Below are 24650 nucleotides of genomic sequence, written 5' to 3' on the forward strand. Positions count from 1 at the left end.
ACGTGGCCAGTAGAAAACCTGTTCTTCCAGCAGGGAAGAGCTGTGCAAAGATGATAGCCCTTGTTGGATCTGTGAGAGATTTTCAGGTGCCTTTCCACTAGATGTTAAGCCTCCTGCTTCAAATCCAATGCCTCTATCCACACAGAAAGCTGCAAAACAACATAAAAGCAATGCTCCAAAATATGATTACACTGTAAAGGACTGACTGCCTCTGAAATAAACAAGAACTTACACGGTGACACGGATGTCCCCAGTCTCTTAACAGGGTAATCCAATCAGGAAGTAGTCGGGCAATAAAACCAGAGAATGCCTGTTATTTTTTTCTGCCATTGTAAGTTGCTAATTCTGCATCACTCCTACCAATATTACTATTTTTACCTTGTGGTCTGCAAAATCAGCTCAAGTGCACAGTATCTTTGGCTTTATTATGATCTTGTCCACATCTGCTGTAATATCCATCACAACTTCTGGGACAGAAGTAACTGCTCCATGCCTTTTCACTGAAATCCTGAGAGGTCTTAGACCTCAGATGCCTACTTTGACTTTTTCAGAGCCTGAAGGCATTTTGGTGTTACTGGAATGGTTCTCCTTGAATATGCCCAGCAAGCTCAATATTTTCATAGTTTGGGTTAGATCTTTATCTGTTCTCGTGTAATTAATTTATTACCATTGTATTTGTAATTTTTTGGTGCATGGACTACCTCCCAAATGCATGTATATTCATTTTTTTTCTAATGTGATTTTAGGAGGACTGTAGACCTCCTATGCAAAAAGAAGACCTTACACTAAAACATATTTTTTGTTTTGCATGCTAGGTGATGTGTTTGATGAACAAAGAAGAGGATCTAAAGATAAAACTTCATTTCCTGAGACAGGAGCTACATACACCAAACCTATGCAGGTAGGAGACGGTTTCCTTAAGTATGTACAAGCATTTCTTTAAAAAAGAATACAGTATTAAACTGTTGTCATTTGAAATATTTCTAGAAATATAAGCTGGTAAATTTTGCTCTTACTCTGCAGACAGTGGTACATGTGTGGCTGGATTGAAATATATAGTGGTTCTGTTGAGAACCAAAGAAAAGTTAATGAGGTAAAGAAATGCAAAAAAAATCCAAACACCTTTTCAATGGTGAAAGCTAATAACATTCTACAAAATGAGAGCTATTGCATTAAGCCATTCTCTATGAGTCTGAAGTATATGTGGCCCTTATTGTGGTTTATTTAAATTTCAGTGTACTTTATAATACTTATCTTCACAACACCCTTGGGAAGCAGAGAAATAATATTCTGTGCTGAGACAAAGCGACTTGGCCACAGTCAAGCATCAAGTCTGTGATAGAGTTGGATGTTGCACTAGGTCTCCCACATTCCAAACTCTGAATCTCACTCCTGAACCATTTTCCTCTCTTTTGGAAAAGCCAGCAAAAAAATTCTTGTTTTAACTTTCAAATCTGCTTTCCCATAGTCTTCAAGGCAGTGGATTTGCATGTAGGAAACCCTGAATCTATGCTCAGCTTTCATAAGAACTTCTTTAATCCTACTTGAAAGGGCTCACAACTTGGAGGTTTTTCCAAAGGGTCTTCTGCATATTCACACCACTGATGGAGCTCTGACAGTCGAACCTTTCATAGCTGCGTTCAGTGGCGCCTTTCCTGCCACTCTGTCTCTTTCCCCACTGTTTCTGAGCATGACACTTTATTCATCTCAGTTTCTTCCAGCTGGTGCATCTCATAGATGGTACTGGCTTTTGGCTCAGGTACCATGACTTTTACTACTTAGGTTTTATTCCTTATAAATTTTGAAGTTTTAATGGTTAGAATTTCTGTTCTGTAATTTAAAGCTGATGGTGAGTCTGAAGGAACAGACTTCAAGAAGTACAACTCTTGTGTCTGCCTTTGGATATTTATAGAAGATGCCTCACTTTCCTTGTGGGAGGCTTCTGTCCCTCAAAAGGCTGCACATACTGTGCTTTCACCCTGAGGGCTTAGAAGGAGCATAAAAATGGACTCTTAAGTGCTAGTCCTATAAAAAACTCAGTCAGCCAAGCCTTCCAGATCTAACACACCTGTCACGTCTGTGAAAAACAGATCAGAGGCTGCCGCAGTGCATCTGGGGAGAGGAAGCAAAAAACTTCCTTTTGTGGTGGAGTTGGGGAAAGGTGTACCACTTTCTTTCCAAGCTCCAAGAAACCCGTGGTACCCAAGGAGTAGTGGTCAGATTAACATATCTGAAATTGTAAAGGAGAGAAATCTATTAGTGATGTCCACTGTAAGCAGAATCAGTCCCTTAGGGGCAAAAAAGGATTAGAGAACAAAAAAGGATACTATCACTAGAATTTATTGTGAGTGTTTTTTTTGGTTCCAGCTTCTAAACTATCTAAACCTACATTGAGCCATTGTGATCTTGAATATATAAAGAAACAGACACAAGCATTGACTGATGTCATGTAAGGCTCTCTGTTCCACATTTCATCAATAACTGAACATGTTGGTTGTGGTTCAGACCCATGAGTCTGCACAAGCACAATTAATTTCAGATCTGGAAAAAGTAGCAGATACTCAAGAAAGAAGAGAGAACTTGTTTTGGACCCTATATTACTGATTCTTCTCTGCAGAACAGAGAAAAGGTGGAGGAGCATCATGAATCACTCTCTAAAACTCCCATTGCTCTCCTGTTATAATGCTATCAGTTCCTTTTAAACTGGTATACAAGATCACTTGGCTGTCCTTTGTTACCAGGGTCTCATCTGGAACCAAGAAAAGAGTCTGAGCAACCTAGCCAACCATAAAGAGCAAGTATGTTGCAAAAGAAATACAGGAGATGCATACAGTGGTAGACAGTCCAGAATGGTCTAGCATGGACTTATATGGAATTGGCACATTGTCCCTACTCCAGCACCGTAGATGATCATGTTCATTCACACCCTTGCCTGTTTGGCACCATTACATACTGCTTATACAGTAGATGCTTGCTAGTAGCAGTAATTCAGCATCCTGGTGCTGTGTTGCTCCTAGGTAGCTGGTGGTGTTATAGGGAGTATTATCTGGCCAACAGCACCCACTTTTTTCTGATATATGAACAGTATTCACTCTACTCTTTTTTTTTTCAAGTTTATTTAATGTATTCTTAATGGTACTCTGGTTGAGACCATCTGTAATTGTAATAGTGCAGTGTATGTCTATTATTATTACAGTACTATTATTAGATTGTGCAGTTATTCCTATACCACTCTGTACTGATTTTTTTTACAGTTTTTTGTGAGTTGAAAAGGATTTTTGGGTTGCATTTACACAGAATGTATTAGAATAGCACAGCAGTATTAATGGAATTTCCACTAAAAGGTGCATTGTGGTGGGTATCAGCTTGTACATTTTCTTTAAAAGGGTAAATTGAGGCATTTTAGATGAAAGAAATCAGTTAGTTTGCACTGCTGTTTCTCAGTCACAGTTTTGTTCTGGGAATGAGATTCAGTGGCCTGAATACCTCTATGGACCCTGTCACAGAGCCCGTCCAGCTGTGAGAATTGGTGAACTGCATTCAGTCTTCAACCTTTCTATTTTTGTCAGAGGTGGAGCTTCACCAAAATCATCCTCAACTTCTTGACCTTCTTGTCTCATCTTTTGACTTGAGCTAGTTGCAACAGCTGTGGGTCTGTGTAATTCCTCATCAGTTAGCTTATCCACAGCCATAGCAGATGCATGATGCCAGAAGGTGAAATATTCATGAGATCATCAGATTCTTTTGTATCTTCACGTTGCTCTTCTTTTTCCCCAATACAGGAAGTGTACCTTTCTTGAAGCAGCTGGAAATTGTTTTCAGCTGAGTATCTTGCCATGTCTCAATAGCAAGGTAAATACCAACTGGCGAATTTATACGGTTCAGAACTGTCAATATAGCTGTATTAGAGTCCACAGTAGAGCACAGTCATCTCGTTTGTGATATTTGATCACTAGGGGTCTACCTAATTCATGATTTTACAGAAACTGTGAATTCTGGAATTGTCCACAAAATAAAGTAAATGTTTCCCCCCCCCCTCTCCCCGTGGGAGTCAGCAGCACTCGCTGCTGCTGCTGCCCAGTCTTGCAGGCCACCCAGCAGGGAAGGTGCCAGCTTGCATGGCAGCAGACAAGATGGTGACCACCCCTTTTTCCCTCCTCCCCCAGCAAAGCGTCTCTGCCAGTCAGTGTCACGGGGCGGGGCTGCATGATGGGCAGCCAGCAGACAAGATAGCAGGCACCCCCTCATCCCTTCTCTCTGCCAGAGCCTCTCTGCCAGTCAGCACTGAGGGGTGGAGCCAGCAGAACACATCTGGGAAATACCATAGAATTTGCTTTTTATACCGCAACCAACCTGCACAAATTGTTTCATCTCACTGTGCTTTTAGTAGGTCCTTATTGATCAGTAATTTCCCTTCCTGTTCTTATTGCACCATGATTCACAAATTGCATCAAAACCATAGGGGTAGGGAGTTGAAAACGTTGAGCTAAATGTTACGAACAACCATCTCTTGGAGATATGGAGAGCAGTTATCCAATAAGAAGTACCTTTCACGGCTCTGGATACTAAACTGACAATCTCACTTCTTCAGACAGTCAAAGAACCAGTCATCTGTCATCAAGACATTTTCTTGATTGTCATCATTGAAGGGAAGCTTAGTAATGCCCTATGGAAAATATCTAAGAGGTTTTGATTTCCCAGTCATGAACAGTGGATGTTTATGACCCTGTGTTTGAACAGGGGAGCTCAGATATTCTACCCTTTGCAACTGTCATATCTTCTGGGTTTTCCTTTTTTCCTGGCATGTCCTTTGTCACAGATAGTCTTATTTTGTATGCAGTGCAGTGAAACATTTTCAGTAATGTGGGAAGTGTTTCATTCTTTCATGGCCTAGATGTTAATTTATCCTCTGACTTTTTCTCCGTACTCTCCTGTTTTGCAAATAACGTTGAAGCATTTCTTCCCTCTTTTAAGTCAGCATCACTTGCCTTAAAATCATGCAGTCTAACTGAAGTGACAAGCTAGATCCTTTTTCTTGATTGCAGATCCAAACAGCACTGCTCCCTGTGCACTCTTTTTATTGAATTCTGTAAAGAAGTTTTCATCAACATTAGGGGCTTTTCATGTTTATGAAGACTCTTCTGCAATCCATTGTCATAGCCAAAAGTTTTTATATTATCTCTTAGTTTCCAGATTTTGCATTCAATCTTTGCAGTTCCTCTTTGACTGCAGCTTGGTTTTGATTAACACTGGGAACTTGACAATTTTTGATAACCTTGACTCTTTTCTTCCAGTGAGACTTCTTGGCATTGTGTCTGTTTTTGATGAAAAAGCCCTATATGTGACCTGACGTTAGGAAGGAAGGACATGCCCATAGATTACATGAAAGGAATGTAAATACACTATTTGCGAATGTTAAGCAGCAGCTGTTTCTGTTACCAGGTGGATAATACATGGAGAATGTTCCCTGGGGAAATGTTGCTGGTAAGCAGCTGTTGTTCTTTTTAGGTGCTGCTGCAAATGAATATCTACTATCCTAGCAGTCTTCCCACTGTGAAGTAAGGTTTCCATTGTCTGGTGCGAAGCACTGAGATATGTCTTCAGTACCTAAAGAGAGCTTCTTAGCAGCAGTGGCAATCCCTCATGGTCAAGGATGATCACACCTATGGGTCATGTAAATTTTGTAAATGAGTCCATTGATGGCTAAGAAGGCCGATCCTAGAGCATCAGCCTTTCTGGCTAATGCCATAGAGGGTGATTAAAGTGAGGGTCAAAGTGCAGATTTCTCGGTCTTGTTCCCTTTGCTTCCATTTCTGTTTTTTTCTGCCTCCAGGGTGAGACAGTTTTCCTCAAAGTAAGTACCTTCTCTTGCAAGGCGTCACCATGTAGCCCTGTCTTGGGCTAGTTTTCCCCAGTTTGTGGTGTCAGTGTCACACTTAATGTTTGTCTCTTCCAGAGGTAGCACTGGTAATTGTGTTCCAAGTTTTTCAGGTGGTCCCAAGCTTCACAGCCATAGAGAAGAGTTGGGATTACCACAGCCTTATATTGTTCAAGTCCTGATGCTGTGATCACTGAACACACAATGATTCAGTCTTCTGAAGGCAGAGCTGGCACATCAGATCCTATGCTGCATCTCCTCATCAGTGTTCACCTTCTTTGAGTGGTGGCTACTGAGGTATGCAGAGTGTTCAACATTCTCCAGCTCCTGTCCGTCAATGCGGATCTTTGCTGGAGGGGTTGTTTGGCCTGGAGCAGGCTGGTGAAGCACTTTTGTTTTTCCAATGTGAAAGGTCAGTCCCAGGTACTGGTATGCTTGACAGAAGCAGTTAAGGGCCCTTTTAGGTCTTCCTTCATATGTGCAACATCAGCACAATCATCGGCGTACTGAAGTTCCACAACTGAGGCCAAAGTAATTTTGTTTTGTCATGGAGGCAGGAAAGGTTGAAAAGGTTCCTGGCCATCCTGTACTCAGTGCCTATGCCATGTGGCAAATAGTCACAGATAAGTATCTCGATGATCGCAGAAAGATGGAAAACAAAATTGGTGCGATCATGCAGCCCTGTTTGATGCCAGTTTGAATGGCAAAGGGCTCCGTAGTAGAGCCACTGCATAGGATGGAGGCAGGTTGTGAAGGAGTCTCAGGATGATGATACATTTCCCTGGGCTGCCAAACTTTGATAAGATCTTCCATAGAGCCTCGCAGTTAACAGAGTCAAAGGCTTAGGTCAAATCAATAAAAGCCCTATACAGTTCCCAATGGTGTTCTCAGCATTTTTTCTGGATCTGCCAGGCCTCAAAAATAATGTCCGTGGTGCCTCTCAATGGTCTGAGGCTGCACTAAAACTCAGGAAGGATTTCCTTGGCAAGAGGGAGCAGTCAGTTCAGCAGAATTAGAGCCAGGATCTTTCCAGCAATGGAGTGGAGGGCATAACCTTGATAGTTTCCCCAGTCAGATTTATCACCCTTTTTAAAAGTGATGAAAATATTGGCATTCCTTGGATCAGCAGGAATTTCCTCAGTGTTCCAGATTTTGAGAAACAGTGTTTTGGTCATAGTTTTCGTACCAGCATAGAAGAATTTCATCTGGTATGCCATCAAGGCCAGATGCTTTGTTGTTTTTCTTCTGTCTTATCACCTGGTAGGTTTCTTCAGGGGTTGGTAGACTGGCAAGTGCTTCCTTTACTGGATGCTGCAGTATTGGTTTGATGGTTTCATCCATCACCGTCGAATCTTGGTTCAGGAGCTTTTTGTAGTGCTCCTTCCAGCAGTTTTTGATGGGCTCATAGTCTTTGAATTTACTGCCATCTTCAGATCTAAGCAGGGTGAGTCCACAAGAGCTTGGACCGTACACGGCCTTGACTGCATTGAAGAAGCTCTGCAGGTTATAATTATCAACAAACTGTTAGATTTCTTCTGCTTTCTTCTCTGCTTTCTCTGTTTTTGATTTTGCAAATCTTCTTCTGGGCTTCAGCTTTAAGCCATCAAAAGGTTCCCTGCTTCTGACTGGTCATAGGATGCTTTTGCCAGTCACAGGAAGCTTTTCTGTTCTGATCGAGGAGGTCTTTAATCTCAACGTTGTTTTCATCAAACCAGTCTTTGTGGTGTCGAGTGATAAAGCCACTTGATTTCATGCAAACCTCATGGTTAGTCTCCTTTAGAGCTTGTCAGTTTTCCTTTAGTCCAAAGATTGGTGAGTTTCTTGCTGAGACATGTTTGTAGCGCTTTGCAGTGTCTAGGTGTCTGAAGGCATTTGATGTTGTACTGTCTGCAGACTGAATTGGGGTGCTTTCAGTGTTTCAGTACAACCCTGGATGTGATTGACCTCACTGAGCAATGATTGGTCCAGCAGCCATTAGCTCCTTTCATAACACATGTAATGTGGATGTCATGCATTATTATGATGACATAGTCGAGAAGGTGCCATTGTTTTGAGCAGGGATGTTACCATGTTGTTTTGTACCTGTCACGTTGTCTGCAGTTAGTGTTAGTAATGAAAAAGTCATACTCTGCACACTTACTGAGTAAGAGGGTGCAGTTGGAATTGGCCTTACCCACTCCTTCCTACCCAGTGGTGCCCTTCCACATGTTAAAGTTGCAGCCAACCCTCACATTGACATCTCCAAGGAGGATGCTCTTGTCCTCTTTTGGGATGATAGTCAGGATTTCATCAAGGTCAGCATAAAACTATTCTTTTTATTCTTCCACAGCATCAAGTGTTGGGGCACATGCACTGATGATGGTAGCAAACAAATTGTTGGTCAGTTGGAGGCAGAGGGTCATGAGGTGCTCGTTGATGCCAACAGGGAATTCAGTCATTCGGCTGACGGTCTGGTTCTTAATGGCGAAACCAACACTGTGTGTTCACTTGTCATTTGCAGGTTTCCCTTTCTAGAAGAATGTATAACCGCCCCACTCCTCCCTCAGATGGCTTTTATCTGCATGTCTCGTCTTGTTGAGAGCAGTGATATTGATGTTGTATCATGAGAGTTCTTGCACGACAATAACTTCTGTATGTTCAGGTCTGTTGCTGTTTGGGTCATCTAGTAGGGTTCATACATTCCAGCATGTGAAGGATAGTTTTGTGTTTCAAGCGGAATTTGAGTGAAGTAGCTATCCAGCTGGGTAAGATAAGGTGGGACAGCCTATATTTGGAACACTTTTTCTAGCCCCCTCCCCATGTGGGGGAGCAGAGGGGATCCTAAAAGGGGCTGCTCAGTCATGATCACACTTGCTGAATCACTCTCCTGTCCCATTCCGAGGGTGAAGCAACCGACAAGTGAGTGCCACCTGCATGTGGATCCATGACTAGGGACTCCTGGCAATCGCTTCTTCTGTTCCTGTCACCACTGCTCCATCACCATAGGACTTTGCAGTGGCTATGGGTACTGGTGATTGAATCCAGTGAGAGAAACCTATGTGTGACTTGTTTTACGTGACAAGGCCATTGCACATCGGCAACTGCACAGATCTTGGTGAAGGAGAAAACTGTTTCCAGTAGCAAGAAAATCCAAGATGACTGGAGCTACTCTTCCACTATAGTCTTCATCTGCCTTTGCAGCCATTGAGAAGTATGCCTCCTTCCGCCCACTCCATCATTGAGGTCTTTATGTTTGTTGGACTGCTCTTTGTCTAATACGTCACCCTTGACCTTATCACCGTGGGTGACTCTACCAGGAGTATAAGAGTCCTGATGGTGTTGCTCTTTAGGGTTATCAGTGCATGGAAACCTCTCCACCCTGGCAGGGTGGCAGTCCATGGAAAAAAAACTTTTACCATTGTATCGGACAGGTTCTTGGAAAAGGAGCTAGTTGTGCCCATGTAAATACTGCAAACAGATCCTGAACAGAGGAACTAGACTTCTCTGGGTCATAAATGTGAGGATTATGGCAGTGTCTTGCCTACCTGAAGCTGTGGGGTTTTTTGTTTTTTAATTGATGAAATGGTAGCTGTAGTGAAGAGAAGACTTTTTACAGCTCCTTTAGGTCTCCAATGTCCTAGGTTCTTCATCCAAAAATAGAATTATGTCTCTGTTTCTGAACTCTGTACTACAGCCAGAAAAAGCAGTACATTTGCTCCAGCAAAAAGAAGAATAAATCCCATGAGTTGCTACACAAAGGTTGCTTCTTGCTCTTTCCATGCATGCTTACCTCAAAACTCACTTGCCATAGAAAATGCAGTTTGAGTTTAAGGTGATGAAATTACTCGTCTTCCTGATAAAGGGGGAAGGAAAGGGAATATACTGGACAGAAAAGTATTTGCTTCTATTTTTAGCGTAATAATAGCTATTTGTTAAGCTGTTAAGATATGGTTTCCATTACCATCTTTAGAGGGAGAATGAGAATGTTTGTGATCTTTGGCTGGATTCCTGCAAAATATCTTCCCAGTGGCCTCATTTCTGGAGGACAGTTTGTGGGGAAAAAATGATTGTAAGGGTTTCATTTGATGGCACTGATGCTTTTGCTGAGAGTATCTGCATCTGCTGTCTGTGACAGCATACATCTTCTAGATCTTGAATTTGCCTTCAGAAACATAGATTAAGATAGAGGAATTTCTCTTAGAGGGAGACGGATGATTAATTAATGGATGAAGTCCTCAAGGGGAGAAAAAGGACATAATACACAGCCAAGTTAATGGGAGTGCTCCAACAGACCATTACAAGATTTGGTAAACAAAAGTTCAGTTATTAGAGGTAAAAGTACCCATCCCCTCATTGTTCTCAGACTCACAGATACTAGCAAGCATCATCCATGGCAACATTGACATTAAAATAAAAGAACTTTCAAGGCCTGTGTAAAGGTTAAACAAACTCCAGCACCAGTTTCTGTGCCAGTTTCAGTTTTGATGATATGATATCTGACAGTTCCAGACCACTTTCAAGATGTCTCCAAAAGGGGTGCATAAAAAGACAACTTATGTCACTTAAATGACAGCTAGCAGACTGTCATAGTTGATATTTGAAATATTTACACAGAAGGTACCTTATCCAATTCCATTCCTTTCTTCTTCCCAAGCTGCTCAATCCTATTCTTATTCAGGGAATTTAGAGCTGTAGAAAAGGTACCAAAAGACATTGGAGGCAAAGGATTTTATTCCAATTACTTCTCTTTCTCCTTTGAATTTACAGGTTTGGGTCTATATAAGACCTCAGAAAACTCTATCATTTCATCAAGAACTTCTCTTCCCATATGTTAAACTCATATCCAATATACCTCCTCTTTCAATACTAGACTGTTTTGCAGTTGTCTGTCTGAAGCAGTGGTGCTCACCCTTTCTAATGCAGTAGTCTAGTAAATAGGGTGTAGCTAGTCCCTGAGCTGGATCAAGTGTGGAAAGCAAGGTCCATGGGCCAGATCCAGCGCAAGGACTGACCCTACTTGCTGGGTCCATGAATGAGTCCAGCCCCATGTGCTGTGTCCGAAACTGCAAACTGACAACCCTCCCCATGCTATATCTGGGGCCATGCACCAGCTTTAAGTGCTGGCCTGGTCTGGCACATGGGATTATGATATCTAGCATATGGTATTCCCCATAGCTTCAAAATTTAGCAATGGGGAATGGTAACAGTAATTGCCATGGAGCTCCCTGAACTGGAAGAATTAAAATTGCCACCTTCACTTGCCAGTAGAATTTTCAGACCTCTCAGGAGCCACGTGGGCTGGATGACTCAGCTCCATGGGCTGTATCTGGCCCACAGGCCATACCTTAAGCGCCATTGGTCTAAGAAATGTCTGTCCTTCAATTATATTGTTACACTACAAGTATTTTACTTCCTTGTTACTCCTTTTTGTGTTCTACTGTGTCCAGAAAGAAGTTACCTGTCACTGGGCAGGGTGGATAAAAATCAACATTTAAAAAAAATAAAAATTTAAAAAATGAATTTTTAATTTAAATCTTTTTTTTATTTAATCATTTTGTTAAGATGCTTTTAAAAAAACCCTATATAAAGGTAGTTTTAATTTTAAGATATGTTAAAACTCAAAGATATCATCATGGAATAGGAATTATAACTTCTACTTGTATACTATTTGAGACAACATATTCATGTAATCTTTTTAGAAAAGTTTCATAAATAGGTCATAATATATTGGGGCCCAATCTTAGGGGGTTCCCAGAGGTTTCTATATAGAGTAGTAAAGATTAAAGAAAACCACTCCACCCAATGGGACTCAGTGCTCAGTCTAGAAGATCCCATTAAGCATCTCTGTGATGCTTAGTTTCAGTTCTCTAATTGTGGATTTGTGTCTCTAGAGCTAACATCCTTGTTAACAGCAGTATATGGAGATGAGAGATAGCAGACTTGATTACCTACCCATCAGCCCTTGCAGTCTCTCTGCAAGTTTGTGTGCCCAGAGACAAGCCCTTACCTTTCTCTAAAAGTGCAAAATTTCAAGAAGTTAAATGAATAAAGGATATCAAACAACATGAATGCACTTTTTGTAGAAAGCAGGGATTAAATCAAGGCTTCCTGACCAGTGATTTAAATCGATTTGATTTAAATCAAAACCATCCTGTCACTAGAGTTCTTTGGGATGGATTCCACATATTCACACTCAATTTTTCTTTTAATTTACTTGAGAGTAAGATGGCCTGACAATGGTAGAATCACATTATCATGTTGGATAGTAAAGTTTGAAGGTTTACAGCCTGTAGACTAGAACATCAATGGCCCATATGCCAAGGATTCAATCTCCAGAGCTGAAGGTGAGAGCTGTAAAACTTCCTCTGCAAATTTGGCATTCACACAGTGAGACTTGCCTGCTCTTCATCTTAAAGAGAATAATATTGCTAGTAATCAGATGGAGGTATGGCTAAGACTCCCATATTAATTCTGAAAACAGAACAGGAAAGGGTAAAAAGGAATCTCTGAAAGTGCTATGGAGGTTTGTCCTGTATTGGCCCTTGCATTTATACAGGCAACCCCCACTTAATGCGTTTTCGCTTAATGCGGTTTCGCTATAGTGCCATGTTAATATGTACCTGTTTTCAGTTAGCACCCAGAGCATTTTGTTATAACACTCACTGCAGGGCTGCAGAGAAGTAGCGACAGAGGCGTCAGTGAGTGAAGAGGTGAGTGATAGCCAGTGGGGCTCAGGGCAGGGCAGCAGGAAAGTGGGGTTTGCTCCTGCACATGGTGCTGGAATTGATGTGGAGGAGTGGCGGTGGTGAAAAGTGGGGGAGGGGGATGCATGACCGCAGAGCCAGGGCTGGTGCCCAGGACCAAGGCCAGAAGGACCCAGAGCAGGGCAGCAGGAGCCTGTGGCCAGCGGGCAGGTGGGGAAGAGTGGCAGTGGCAGCAAGAAGGGGCAGATGGGCAGAGGCCGGGAGCATGGGGCTTGGGGTCCCAGGACATGTGCATGTTGTCCCCCACCCCAGGCTGCACCGGGGCCGAGCCTGCAGAGCTCCTCCCTTCCCCAGGCTGCAGTCCCCCTGCCCCTGGGCTGCAGCCCATGCCCTGTTCCAGTCACTCACACACTAGTGGGGCATGGATACCATCCTGAGCCTGAAGCAATCTGGCAGCGGCAGATAGTCCCAGTGCCAGGTACCTTGGCGGGAGCCCCCACTGGGCCGAGCAGAGCATGGGTACTGGTGGGTGGGTGGCCCCACTGCCTCCCTCGTGCTGGCTGGATCCCCGCTGCCTTCTCGCTGTAAATTCCTGACTGGCGGGGCCTGGGACGGGGTGGCAGGAGTGTGGGGTCTGGGCCAGCAGGTTGTGTGGAACCAATTATATTTATTTACATTACACCCTATGGAGAAATGGGTTTCACGTAATGCTGTTTTGCTTAGCACTTGGTTTTTCCAGAACCAATTAGGAGTGCTAAGCTGGGTTGCCTGTATTCATAGAACAGGACCCTGTGGGCCATGTCTAGCTTGCAAAGCCAGGACATTTGTAGTGATTTGGCAGCATATCAGCACTACAAGGGGGTGGAGGGAGAAGTGGCAATGGCATTGGATGGGGAGAGGGGTTAGCAGTGGCTGGGAGGGAAGGAGCAGCCCATCTTTGGACGTAGCTCCATTGAAGTGGCTCACCATTCTTAAAAGACTGCTGTCTGTACCCTAAAACAAAGGGCAACAATGTCTGCTAACTACATTTTGTGCTTTTGAAGTAAGCAAGCATTAATGGTTCACTGTAGTGACATGAAAGTTAATAAATTACATGGAAATGTTAAAGAAAAAAAATCACATTTTTCTAACAATGCCTATTGGCTGATAATGAAATGCCAGTATTCCCAGAGCCTGATGAAGGGTGTTTGAGCCTGAAACCAAATACATCCCTGAGATCTTAACACAGGCATTCATTACCATGGCTACCATCATAAAAAGCAAGCTGTAAATATGTTGGTGTAATTAATTATTATGCGTCTTTTTAAAGTTATGCCTTGAAAAATATATGGATGAACCAGAATATGAAAGTAAACTATCCCTCAGTCGCATGTAATGCGTTGGCATGACAAGAGGGGATTTTTTAAAAGTTGCATGGTATGAGCTCAAACACTTTCAGTTTGTGCCATTATTGATGGCATTTTCCTAATGTGCATGACTTATTATACATAGTCATATAATTTTAGATATATGCAGTGTCTGAGTGAAATGTTTGCCCTCTTTTTTTGGCTTAACCTTTATGCATAGTGTTGAGAAACTTTCTAGTTTAGCCTTGGATCTCTTCCTCCCCGCCATCTTCTTTTTATATGCCATCCTGACATTTATTACCACTAAGGCCTTGGTTTTAATTATTTCTTGGTATCTCAGAGGCCTGCATGATGTTTTTGTTGCTCTTTAAATAATGTGTGACATTGAGTCAAGTGTGTAGGTTTTTAAAATTTGGATCCAAAACTGCTTGATATAGGAATCTTTAATTTATCACAACTAATGAGCATAGTTCCGTGTATAATAATTGTGGCAGGCCCATGCCCCACTCACTGCACCGCCGGGTTCCAGGTTTGCATGTGGCTTCATCCGGCTTTCTGCAGCTGGAAGCGGGGCTATGGGTTGGTCTGGCTCCTCAAAGCACCTGGGGTAAGAGGAGCCAGCCAGACACACACTGGGGGGAGCAGGAAAGAGGGAGCACTGGCAGCGCCTCTGGACACCTTTCCCACAGCCGGCACGAGCCAGCAGAGCTGCAGATTGACGGACTGCTGGGCAGCTCAGCAGCTTCAACTGCAGCAGGGGCTTCTCCACTGCATCTGAGCTCTCAGCTTTTAAAGGTATGGAGTCCACCCAAACTGGAGGTGACCCGCACAGACCAGACTGAGGCAAGAAAGAGGCAACAGTTGCCCATGGAGCCAGGGGTTCGGAGCCCCTCAACACATCGCCCGTGCTGGATGTGACCCACAGGTACGCACAGGGTGGCTGGGGCGGGACAGAGACATCCCAGGACTCACCGACCAGTCCTGCCTGGGAAGCAAGCCCAGCAGGGAGCCAGGGCTCAGAAGTCACTACACCATCACGCTTTCAGGCCCTGAGACCCGGGAGTGGGCAGTGCCAGGACTGTAGGAGAAGCAAGAGCATGGGAAGTCATCCTATAGGGTGCTATCAGATGTGACCAGGAGCCAGCCAATCCAGAGCCCAGTACTCTTGGGGTCACCGCCCTGAAGCAGAAGTTACACGATGGGCACACAGTATACCCTATGCATAGGGGAGGGCACCAAGGAAGAGGTGTCCAATGCAGCGAGCATCATTGCCCTGATAGCATGCACCCCAGCGAGAATTTCTGTTTGAGTACTGATAAGTTGTTCCTTTTCTGATTGGAAACACTGGTACCACCCAGGATCATCCCTGGGTGGGGAGCGAATCAGGGCAACCGCCCCAGGCCCCTGCTTTGGGGGGCGCCCCGCAGAGCTGGGCAGAGAGGCCACAGTTGCAGTTTAGTCCATCTGCCTGCCCAGTGGATTGGACGGCTCTTTGCCTGTTCCGGCCAGAAGTTCCGGCCACCACCCGTCCCGCCGCATCCAGTGTGCTGGGGCTTTCGCTCCCTGGCGTAACTGGGATGGGGGAGGGGGCCCCACACTGACTGCTTTGCCTTGGGCCCCACACTCTGCTGGGATCGTCTCTGGTACGACCAGTTGGGTAAATGGGGTGGAGATGAACTGCCCAGGGGTGGATAGTGCCCTGCAGCTCATCCAGATTGCACTGAGACCCAAGCCAGACACCCGAGTGGAAAGGGGTGGGGTAAAGGGGAGGTAAGGTGTGCCACAGAAGAAACACCAGCCAAGGCACCCAAAGTTTGGAAGACACTTAACATCCTCCAGTGGAACCTCAAATAACACCAAGTCATGGCGGGCAAGTGGATCTGCTGCAACACACTGATGCGAGAGCAGAGCAGGCCAGCAATGACCTGGTGAGTGCAGCCTGCCACAGCTTGGTACAGGAATCTTTCATTTGTCATAACTAATGAGCATAGTTTAGTTTATAATAATGAGCAACTAAGAACCGATTAGTTGGAGTGGGAGCAAAAGCTGCTAGAAAACAGCTGTATGGAGGTTAGACAACAAATCATGAGTGCCAGGTTTGAAGGCATAGGAAAATACTATTTTTGAGATTCTTTTCAATGAGTGCTAGTGCCTCTCTACACGTGCAGGTAAAGGTGCAATGGAATCTGAGGTGCAATTGTGGGATTGTGCATTAGATCCCATTGCACTTTATCGCTGGTTTGGTGGAGTGCGGGGGCTGGCATCATGATCCTTCTGCATTGGCTGCTTCGTCTGTGAGCTCCGCAGCTGACAGAGCTTGTAGTGTGGACAGTGTTCCCTGAGAACGCTGTCCCCACTATGAGCTTCATCGGCTTCAGGGGTAGCAGTAGGGAACTGTGGGGAGAACACTGCCACCGCTGTGAGCCTCATGAGGTGTGGGGCTTGCAGCAGGGAGAAGACTGGGACACTGTGAGCCTCATGAGGTGTGGACCTTGCATCAGGGAAAACACTGCCCCTCCTGTGAGCTCTGCAGCTGACAAGGCTCACAGAGGCAGCAGCATTCCCAACGCTGCCACCGCTAACACCTCTGAACTTTATGAGGCTCATGGGGGACACACATGAATGGCAAGAGGCATGATTATGGAACCGCACGTTAGATTATATCATGCCTTATTATTGGTGCAGAGGGAGCCCAGGCTCATGATGCAGGCCTCTGAGATACCAAGAAATAATTAAGATTAAGGCCTTAATGTCAGGGTGGCATACAACCGGGGTTTTCAACCTTTTTTGAGCAGTGTAACCCCAGTGGCCAGTCCAAGAGTGGAGGGGGAAGCCTGGCTTGGCAGGGGAGGGGAGAGGAGGGGGTGGCAGCGGCTGCACACCGAGCAACAGCGTGGGGTGGTATATGGCAGCGATGGCAGCCACGTGCAAGCTTCTTCCCCTATGGCTGGTGCCCACGCTGCTGCCCTCACCCCACCCTGGCTCTGCTCCTGTGAGGAAGTGGCACTTCATCCCCACCTGTGCAGACCCCCTGGGACCTTTTAAAGTACCCCCCTGGCATACAATGATTCTGAGCTCCCATGGCTGCAAGCCCCACAGCTGACGGGGCTTGCAGCAGGGGCAGTGTTCCCTGCACGGGGGAAAATAGTGATTAAAAAAATTAAAGTTGGTAGGGCTCTCTGTAACTTGTTATTTTAATAAGAGAAAATCTGAAGAGTATGATTCTTGGACCTCCTATGGCCTCTTCCGGTAACTTGTCTTTTTTGCCATTCCTTTCCACTTGGGTACACAGTAGGGCCAATTATTTCCAAAATATTACTCACTTGCTTCCATACTGTCTTTATGAAACACAGATTTTGTAGTTCACCTATAAAATAGTGTTAGGAAATACTGTAGTTTTATCATTGTTTCATGGAGTTTCAGTTTATAAGCCTTGCACTTTTTAACACAATTTTCAGTTATCCTGTTTTGATCTAGTTTAACTGAGATTTTAAAATTAGGGTTATACTGAATCCCAGCATTAGGGGATCAGCACTGTTACACTACTTAGAGGTATTAATAATATTTGGGAGCCTCGGTAACATCCTCTAGTAACATTGCTTAGTTTACTGTTTCCTTGGCAAAGAAAATTAGTAAATGTATATTTGTCCTCCTCTGTGACAGCTGAATTACGTGGTGTATATGTTGAGACAGTTATAAAATATTGTTTGACAGATGGTATGGTTGTGTTTTAGGATTTATAAAGATTATCATCTGTCTGGTGTTCAGGACACCCTGGGGTTAAATTGATACAAGAAACAAAAGAAGATATTTATAGTAATAACTTCAGTGCTTCATATCTCCGTACTGTCATCTTGTAAAGCAGCTCATGTCTTATTTGATATCACACTTCTTGTTGATGACCTGACACACCCCCTTGAGCCAACAGATGTCAGCAGGTTTGATGGGCAGAATCTGAGGTCCTAGTAACTGAAGGTACCAAAAACTAAGAGCCATATTTGGACTATAGATGAAAGGAATTTTTAATGTTAATTTTCATGCTGTTTGTTCTTGTCTTCCCCCTTCATTGGCTTCATTCACCCCTTAAGTATTTAGTGGCTACTCCCCTGTGTATGAAGAATTTTTTGTACATTTTAAAGGGGAAAATAAAAATCCCTTAAGGGAGTGCTTAATCCCTCATTATCCAATTTATGTGTTGTTGTTATAGCCATTTATAATTATATACCTTTCTATGGTACTTATCATGATAGCCATAGTTAGGTACTGCAATTCATGCAGAACACTATGTTAGGACTCAGTGGAATCTCTTTGAGATTTGGATGGTGTAAACTGTGGAAGCGGCAGGGAAAGAGAGTCTCCCTGATCTGGAGCAAATGTAAAATCTGTCTGTAATTTTTTGAGGTCCAGTGTTGGTAATGCAATTTGCAGCATGTTGAAGTAAGTATATAATTACAATTGGAAAATTTTTGTAAAACCAAGCAATATAATACAAACCATATTTAACTGATCCTTTTAAGTCAATTTGAGACCTTTCCAGAATTCTGCAGCTGATGTGAATAGTGATTATTCAGGCGTCATATTTGGAAGTAAGCCATTGATTGAAGTAGGGCTGGATATCGTGAAATGCAAGAAAAAAGGGAAAAAATGAACTTTTGGTAATAATGTCCCTTTTACTTGGATATTAGTGGTATTATCACATACTACTAATACTGTTGGGGTTTTGACATTTTTGAGCCGGTCACTTTTTAATAATTCGTTTAGAGACTGAACATTTCTGGCATATTTCCTCCTATGTTTGTTTTTAGCAGTGAATTATGCCAGGGCTGTCAGCTTGCCTAAATGATAACAAAGCCTGGCTGTCTCGTATATCTGTTTTGTTTTTTACAAGTTAGTTGTGGGGTGGGGGACAAGGAAAATTATTTGTAGGATATGAGTGTATCTAGATTCACTCACTCACTCGCTCTTAGCTTGCCTTGTGAAAGCTCTGTTATATTCTCTACTTTAGTGGTTAAAAAGCTTAAGATGGGAGTCAGTCCTATACTAGATTTGCTGTATGGTTTAAATCCAGTACATCTGCTTTGGGGAAATATGTTCATTATCTCATGAATGCTCTCTGATACCTTTTGTTCATGCTTGTTTTGCTCCATTTTGTCAATTATAATGGCTTATTTCCTGTCAACCATAAAAACATAATTAATATACTGAAAATGGTAGATAATAGTGCTGCTTAGACTCTGTTGGATAAAAGAATAAGCGTAGATTGGAATTCTAGTTATGGTGTTGCTGGATTATTTCTCATATGCCATGTTCATTTTGAGTGCTCCTTTTTGACCCACAAAGCCCTTAAAATGAGTCCCCATTGTCCCTCTGCTTTGGTTAGTTCTTTCAATTCAAAATATATGCTGAAGTTATCCATTATTAGAAGAGATTGAAAAGGGCCTGTCTGTAGTGACCCAGCAAGCTGGTACTTCTCTTCAGATGCTACCAATTTGTGAAACAGAATTTACATTTTGATTTTACAGTTATTGTATAATCACTTCAAGCTGTTGCAAGTTGGAGTATCACTGTTTCCTTAACTGTATGCATTGTGGTTTACACCAGCTCAGAATATGGTCTGCTGTCATTCCTTTGTGATTGTGAGAATAGTATTTAAATATGAAGTGAATCCAAGTCAGCATAGTAATGTGTGCCTTGTTCTGTAGAGAACCTACTGCTGTAGCTTTGAAGGGTAAAAGCTGACCCTGTTAATCTTGTTAGGTTATTAAAAATGAAGACCTATAATAATTTTAATATTGTTATTGTTCTCTTTCACTGCTGAACAAACTATGCAAGAGGGATGTTCATACTATGAAGATCTATACAGTCTACTGGGATGTGGGGTAGGGCTGCATTTTGCAAGAGTACCACAATTTATTTTTCCAGCCTGACATGGTTATGCAGCTGCTTATCACACTGAGTGACAGTTGTTTCAGTCACTTAGCAACCTGTCTCTGCAACTTCCTGTGTAGTGTCCGCTACGTCTAAGGGAAGCAGCATCTTCTGAGGCAGTAATGTTAAATTCACCTGGGTTCTGGGCCAGACGTGGACTGCAGAGCTTGTTTTGTTTGCCCTTTCACATCTGGAATGACAACCAGCAGCCCTGGTCCTGTCTTCTACTTAAAACATTAGATTGTAAGCACCCTTACTTTGCAGCTAATCCCGTTTTGCTGTTCCTGATAAAGCCTTCAAAATGTATAGACTCTCCTTAAAAACTTTTAGTGTCATCACATTTTGATGATTATGGGGCGAAGTTAACACACCAGAGGGTAGGGAACAGATCCAGGCGGATCTGGACAGGTTGGAAAAATGGGCGGAACGAAATAGGATGCAGTTCAACAAAGACAAGTGCAAAGTGCTGCACCTGGACAAAAAGAACCACCAACACACTTACAGGCTGGGGGATGACGTTCTCAGCAGCACAGTGGCAGAAAGGGATCTTGGAGTCATAGTTGAGTCCAAGATGAACATGAGTCGTCAATGTGACCAGGTGATCAAGGCTAACTACACTTTATCATGCATTAGCAGGTGCATGATGAACAGGACCAGGGAGGTGATGCTTCCCCTGTCTGCGGCACTGGTCAGGCCACAGGTGGAGTACTGCGTCCAGTTTTGGACGCCGCACTTCAAGAGGGATGCGGAGAATCTTGAGGGTTCAGAGGAGGGCCACTCGTATGGTCAGAGGCCTGCAGGCAAGGCCTTATGAGGAGAGACTGAGGGACCTAGATCTCTTCAGCCTGCGCAAGAGAAGGCTGAGAGGTGATCTTGTGGCTGCCTATAAATTCATCAGGGGAGGGCAGCAGGAAATAGGAGATGCTCTGTTTACTAGGGCACCCCCTGGAGTAACTGGGAACACTGGCCACAAATTGACAGACGGCAGATTTAGGTTGGACATCAGGAATAACTTCTTTATGGTAAGGGTTGCTAGAATGTGGAATGGGCTTCCAAAGGAGGTGGTGCTCTCCTCTACCTTGGGGGTCTTCAAGAGGAGACTAGGCAAGCACCTAGCTGGGGTCATCTGACCCCAGGGCTTTTTCCTGCCCAGGGCAGGGGGTCGGACTCACTGACCTACTGAGGTCCCTTCCAACCGTATCATCCATGAATCTATGTTCTAATACAACATTATGTAGCGTAAAATGGCATCAGTGTAGAACTAATAAAGATGCAACCTTAAAGAAAGATTAAGCGGACTCTCAGTTTTTGCTTGGACTGGCAGCAAAAGGAAGCAGTACTACCCATTCCACTGCCACATGAGGAGAAAAGTGTAAGTATAAGCTGCCCAAGTGTAATTCCAAAGCATTCATGTGGTGCTGGTAAGCCAGGAGTATGTGTTTTCTGCTCAGAACTCCAGGTAATGTGTTGCTTCTATAGCTTTGCCAACAAAGGCATTTATAAACTTGCTCAGGGGGGAGCACTTTAATTGGAGCAGCTCCAAGAGCCACACTAATTAAAAGCACCCGGAGCGTCTTGTGTATCAGCATCCCCACGCTGAAAAATGGTGGTGGGGTGCTTTAAACTGAAGTTTGTCACACAAGCTTTAGTTTAAAGCACCACCACCACCATTTTCCAGCACGAGAGCATGTGACACTGGAGTCTGCTGGAGCACAGTAATTGCGATGCTCCAGCAGACTCAGTTAATTGATTAATCGAGTCTACTCCAACACACTGTAAATACAGTTCTCCAGAGCAGCCTCCCTGTACATGTATAAGAGCCCAAAAGGTCGACATGACCATGCATGTATTGACTTGGCTTTATCAGTATGAAGTATATAAAAACCCAATCAAATTCTGAGTCTTCTCAATTTTGTAAAGCAGTTTGCATTGTGTGGAAGTTCCTTCATTTTAATCTGTTCGCTTGTTATATGTATTATTATAAGAAAGAACAAAGTCAGTTCTAATTTTTTGTTTTAATTCCATAGTTTAAATATTAAGAAATGAATGTAATGCACTTTTAGCTTTTTTAGTTGCATTTGGATTTTTTTGACCGCATAAACACCCATGCCCTAAGTAAAAAGGATGATTGGCTTGTCTTTACAGCTTATATTCCAAATACAGTAGGCTTAGAGAGATACCTTAGGGTGAGCAGACGTACCTACTTTTTGAGAGATGCTTCCTTTTGTTGTGATCCACTGTTCCTTAATTATTTTCAAAATCACCATGTTGTTACTGCTTTGCCTTCCAAATTGAAACTAATTCCTATGAATGACCCTGGCTTTACATTGTATAAGTACAAAATCGTTTTTTTGTTGATCTGTTTGCTGAAGATGCAATGCATTCTCCCATACTTCACCTATGCAGGGTAGGAGGGAAATACAAGAGGTTTCCATCTGGCTGATCTCAGCATGTGTGAAGAGGTTGACGGTGCCTCTTCACAGGAGCCCAACAGCCCCAGCTGCAAGTTATCTGAGAAGATCACCACACTGTGGAGGAAACTCCCAGTGCATCCAAAGCCAGCTTTATTAACACGCCAGGTGTGCTGGATTAGCTCTCCGGGTTCTCCGGGAGCTATTTCCGGCCAAGCAGCCCAGGCAAAATGGGAGGAGAGTGAAGGAAGGCAAGTTGGGTGGAATTGCTGAACACCCAGCTCAGTGAAACCCCAGGAACAGGGCGGCAGACCAGCCGGTCTGGGAGCTGGGAGAAGCTCACAGATCATAGCAGGGTTAACTGCTGCCACAATCTGTTAATTATTGTGGCAGCATTTCAGTCACCTGATTAAGCTACAAAAAGCTGTGTGGCAGGAGTTGCAAGTGCCGGCAGGCTGCGGGCAAGGTAGAAGCTAAGCCTGCCTGGCAGTTTTCGTTCCTTTTATTTTTCTTCTTCTTCGTTGTCTTTTTGAAGCTGAATTCCACTGGGGCCACCTGCAGCCAGGGTCAGACTGGGGCGAACATCATTCCTCCCAGAACCTAGAGAAACATCAAAGTCATGGCAGGTGAAATCTAGGAGGAACTCCAGTCCAACCAGGTGGCTAGCATTTTTCTTTGGTGGGGACAGGCAGACGAATGTCATCGGGGTGCAGAGGGCCAAGTCTTTATATGGTATTCCCCAACAGCATGTTGAGAGCATTCCTTGTTTTCTTCCAGGTAGTCATTGCAATTTAATAGTAGCTCTGTTCTTTTCAGCTGCACAATGAGAATTCTTGCAACCTCACTTGTACATGCTGTCCCATTGATTCCAGTGGTTAGCTAACATGAGAGAGGGCTGCAAAAATAGCTCTGTAGTTAGAAGTATACCAGACTACATCTAGAAAAAAATATAAGCTTTCTTTTATCTGGCTAGGCCCAGATATCATTAGTGTTACAGAAATCAAGATCCCTCTTTAAAATGATACCTTTTTGGGTGTTGTTGACATGCTTCAATCTTTCCTTTGTATGATAATTAGGAAACGTCAGCCCAGTAGCTTTAGTGTTGGCAAGCTATCAGCAGTTGAAAATCAGGCATTATAAAAAATTGTATGAAAATCTCTATTCCAGTGTTACAACCAGTTCCTTTCTAGGTTAATAGATAGTAGTGTCCTCTTCTTTGTTTAAAAATAATGACTGATAATGCTTCTCACTTTACAAAATATTTTGTCTTATATTAGGAAAAAATAGTAGCTTGGCCTGAGAGTTAATCTCCTAAAATGAAGCGGTAGAGACTAAAAATGTTCTAGTCTTGGGGCAGTCATTGCATGCTGCCTTTGTTCATTACTGATTTGTGTCACAGCTTTAATTTGGGGTTTCTTTTTTTGTCACTTAAGGTACAGTTTCCTAGCATTGAGATTGGGAGCTCTCAAGACGAAATGGTTTTGGTCACTGGCATGCAAGCCCCTGGAGGGTCAGCTAGAGGTATCTGAGAGCCATGCTCTCCCCCTCAGGTAGAAACTGGGGCCATTAGCAAAGAAAGCAGAGCACAGTGGGGTCCTCCTGCCCCTGCCATCCTCACCTGGCACCAGCCTCTGTGCCTCCAGAGGTTACTGTCACCCCTTTCGCCTCCTCCAGGGACTAATGACACCTCCCTCCCCAAGCTTCCCCACCAAGCCTTATGCAGCACTCCCTGTCATGCCTTCAAGGGTGCCCTGCCTCCCTGTGAAATAATTTAAGAGTGCTGCAGGGTGCAAGAAGGTAAGCACTGCAAGAAATAAATTAGTTTTTGAAATAGGATGTCACTAAATTCAGAAAAGTTATTGAAGGATGCCATGAGTTGAAAATGCAGTGCATTTTCTGCTGTAACTAGATCATGTCATGACTTCTTTATCCCTCTGTTTTGGTTTTAAATTTGTTAAATGCAATTTCAGCGTACGGTATTTGGAAAGTAATGTTCATTCACATATTCTCCTTAGAGAACCTGTTAGACTCACTGGAAATGTCAAATAGATCCTTTTTCTGCAATATATTTAGGTTTCTAAATAAAATATTTATTATAATAAGAAATGTCTTCTAGTAAAGTAACTGATATTTTAGAGAGAGCAAATCTAATATAGCTGTAAGGCTGTGTCTACACTAGATTCATAGATTCATAGATTAAGGGTCGGAAGGGACCTAGTAGATCTAGCCCGACCCCCCGCCAGGGCGGGAGAACAACAAAAAACCCCAAAAAGAGAAACGGGACTCAAATGAGTCCAGCCAGGTAGGCATCCAGCCTCTTCTTAAAGACCCCCAGGGTAGGGGCCAGCACCACTTCCCTTGGAAGTTGGTTCCAGCTCCTAGCCGCCCTAACTGTGAAGTAGTT

At 43.5% G+C, this 24650-nt stretch overlaps 1 protein-coding gene across 3 annotated transcripts in view; it reads left to right on the forward strand.

Moving 5' to 3' along the window:
* UMAD1 (UBAP1-MVB12-associated (UMA) domain containing 1) overlaps nt 1–24650 on the forward strand; it is a 145188-nt gene that overhangs the window by 82713 nt on the left and 37825 nt on the right. For all 3 annotated transcript variants that reach the window (XM_019508469.1, XM_019508471.1, XM_019508470.1), the window contains exon 3: nt 816–901. In XM_019508469.1, the coding sequence (XP_019364014.1) occupies nt 816–901 (86 nt within the window). The remainder of the gene's footprint in view (nt 1–815; nt 902–24650) is intronic.

The sequence above is a fragment of the Gavialis gangeticus genome, unplaced genomic scaffold (genome assembly GCF_001723915.1).
Source record: "Gavialis gangeticus isolate Ggan-Ray unplaced genomic scaffold, GavGan_comp1, whole genome shotgun sequence".
Lineage (NCBI taxonomy): Eukaryota > Metazoa > Chordata > Crocodylia > Gavialidae > Gavialis > Gavialis gangeticus.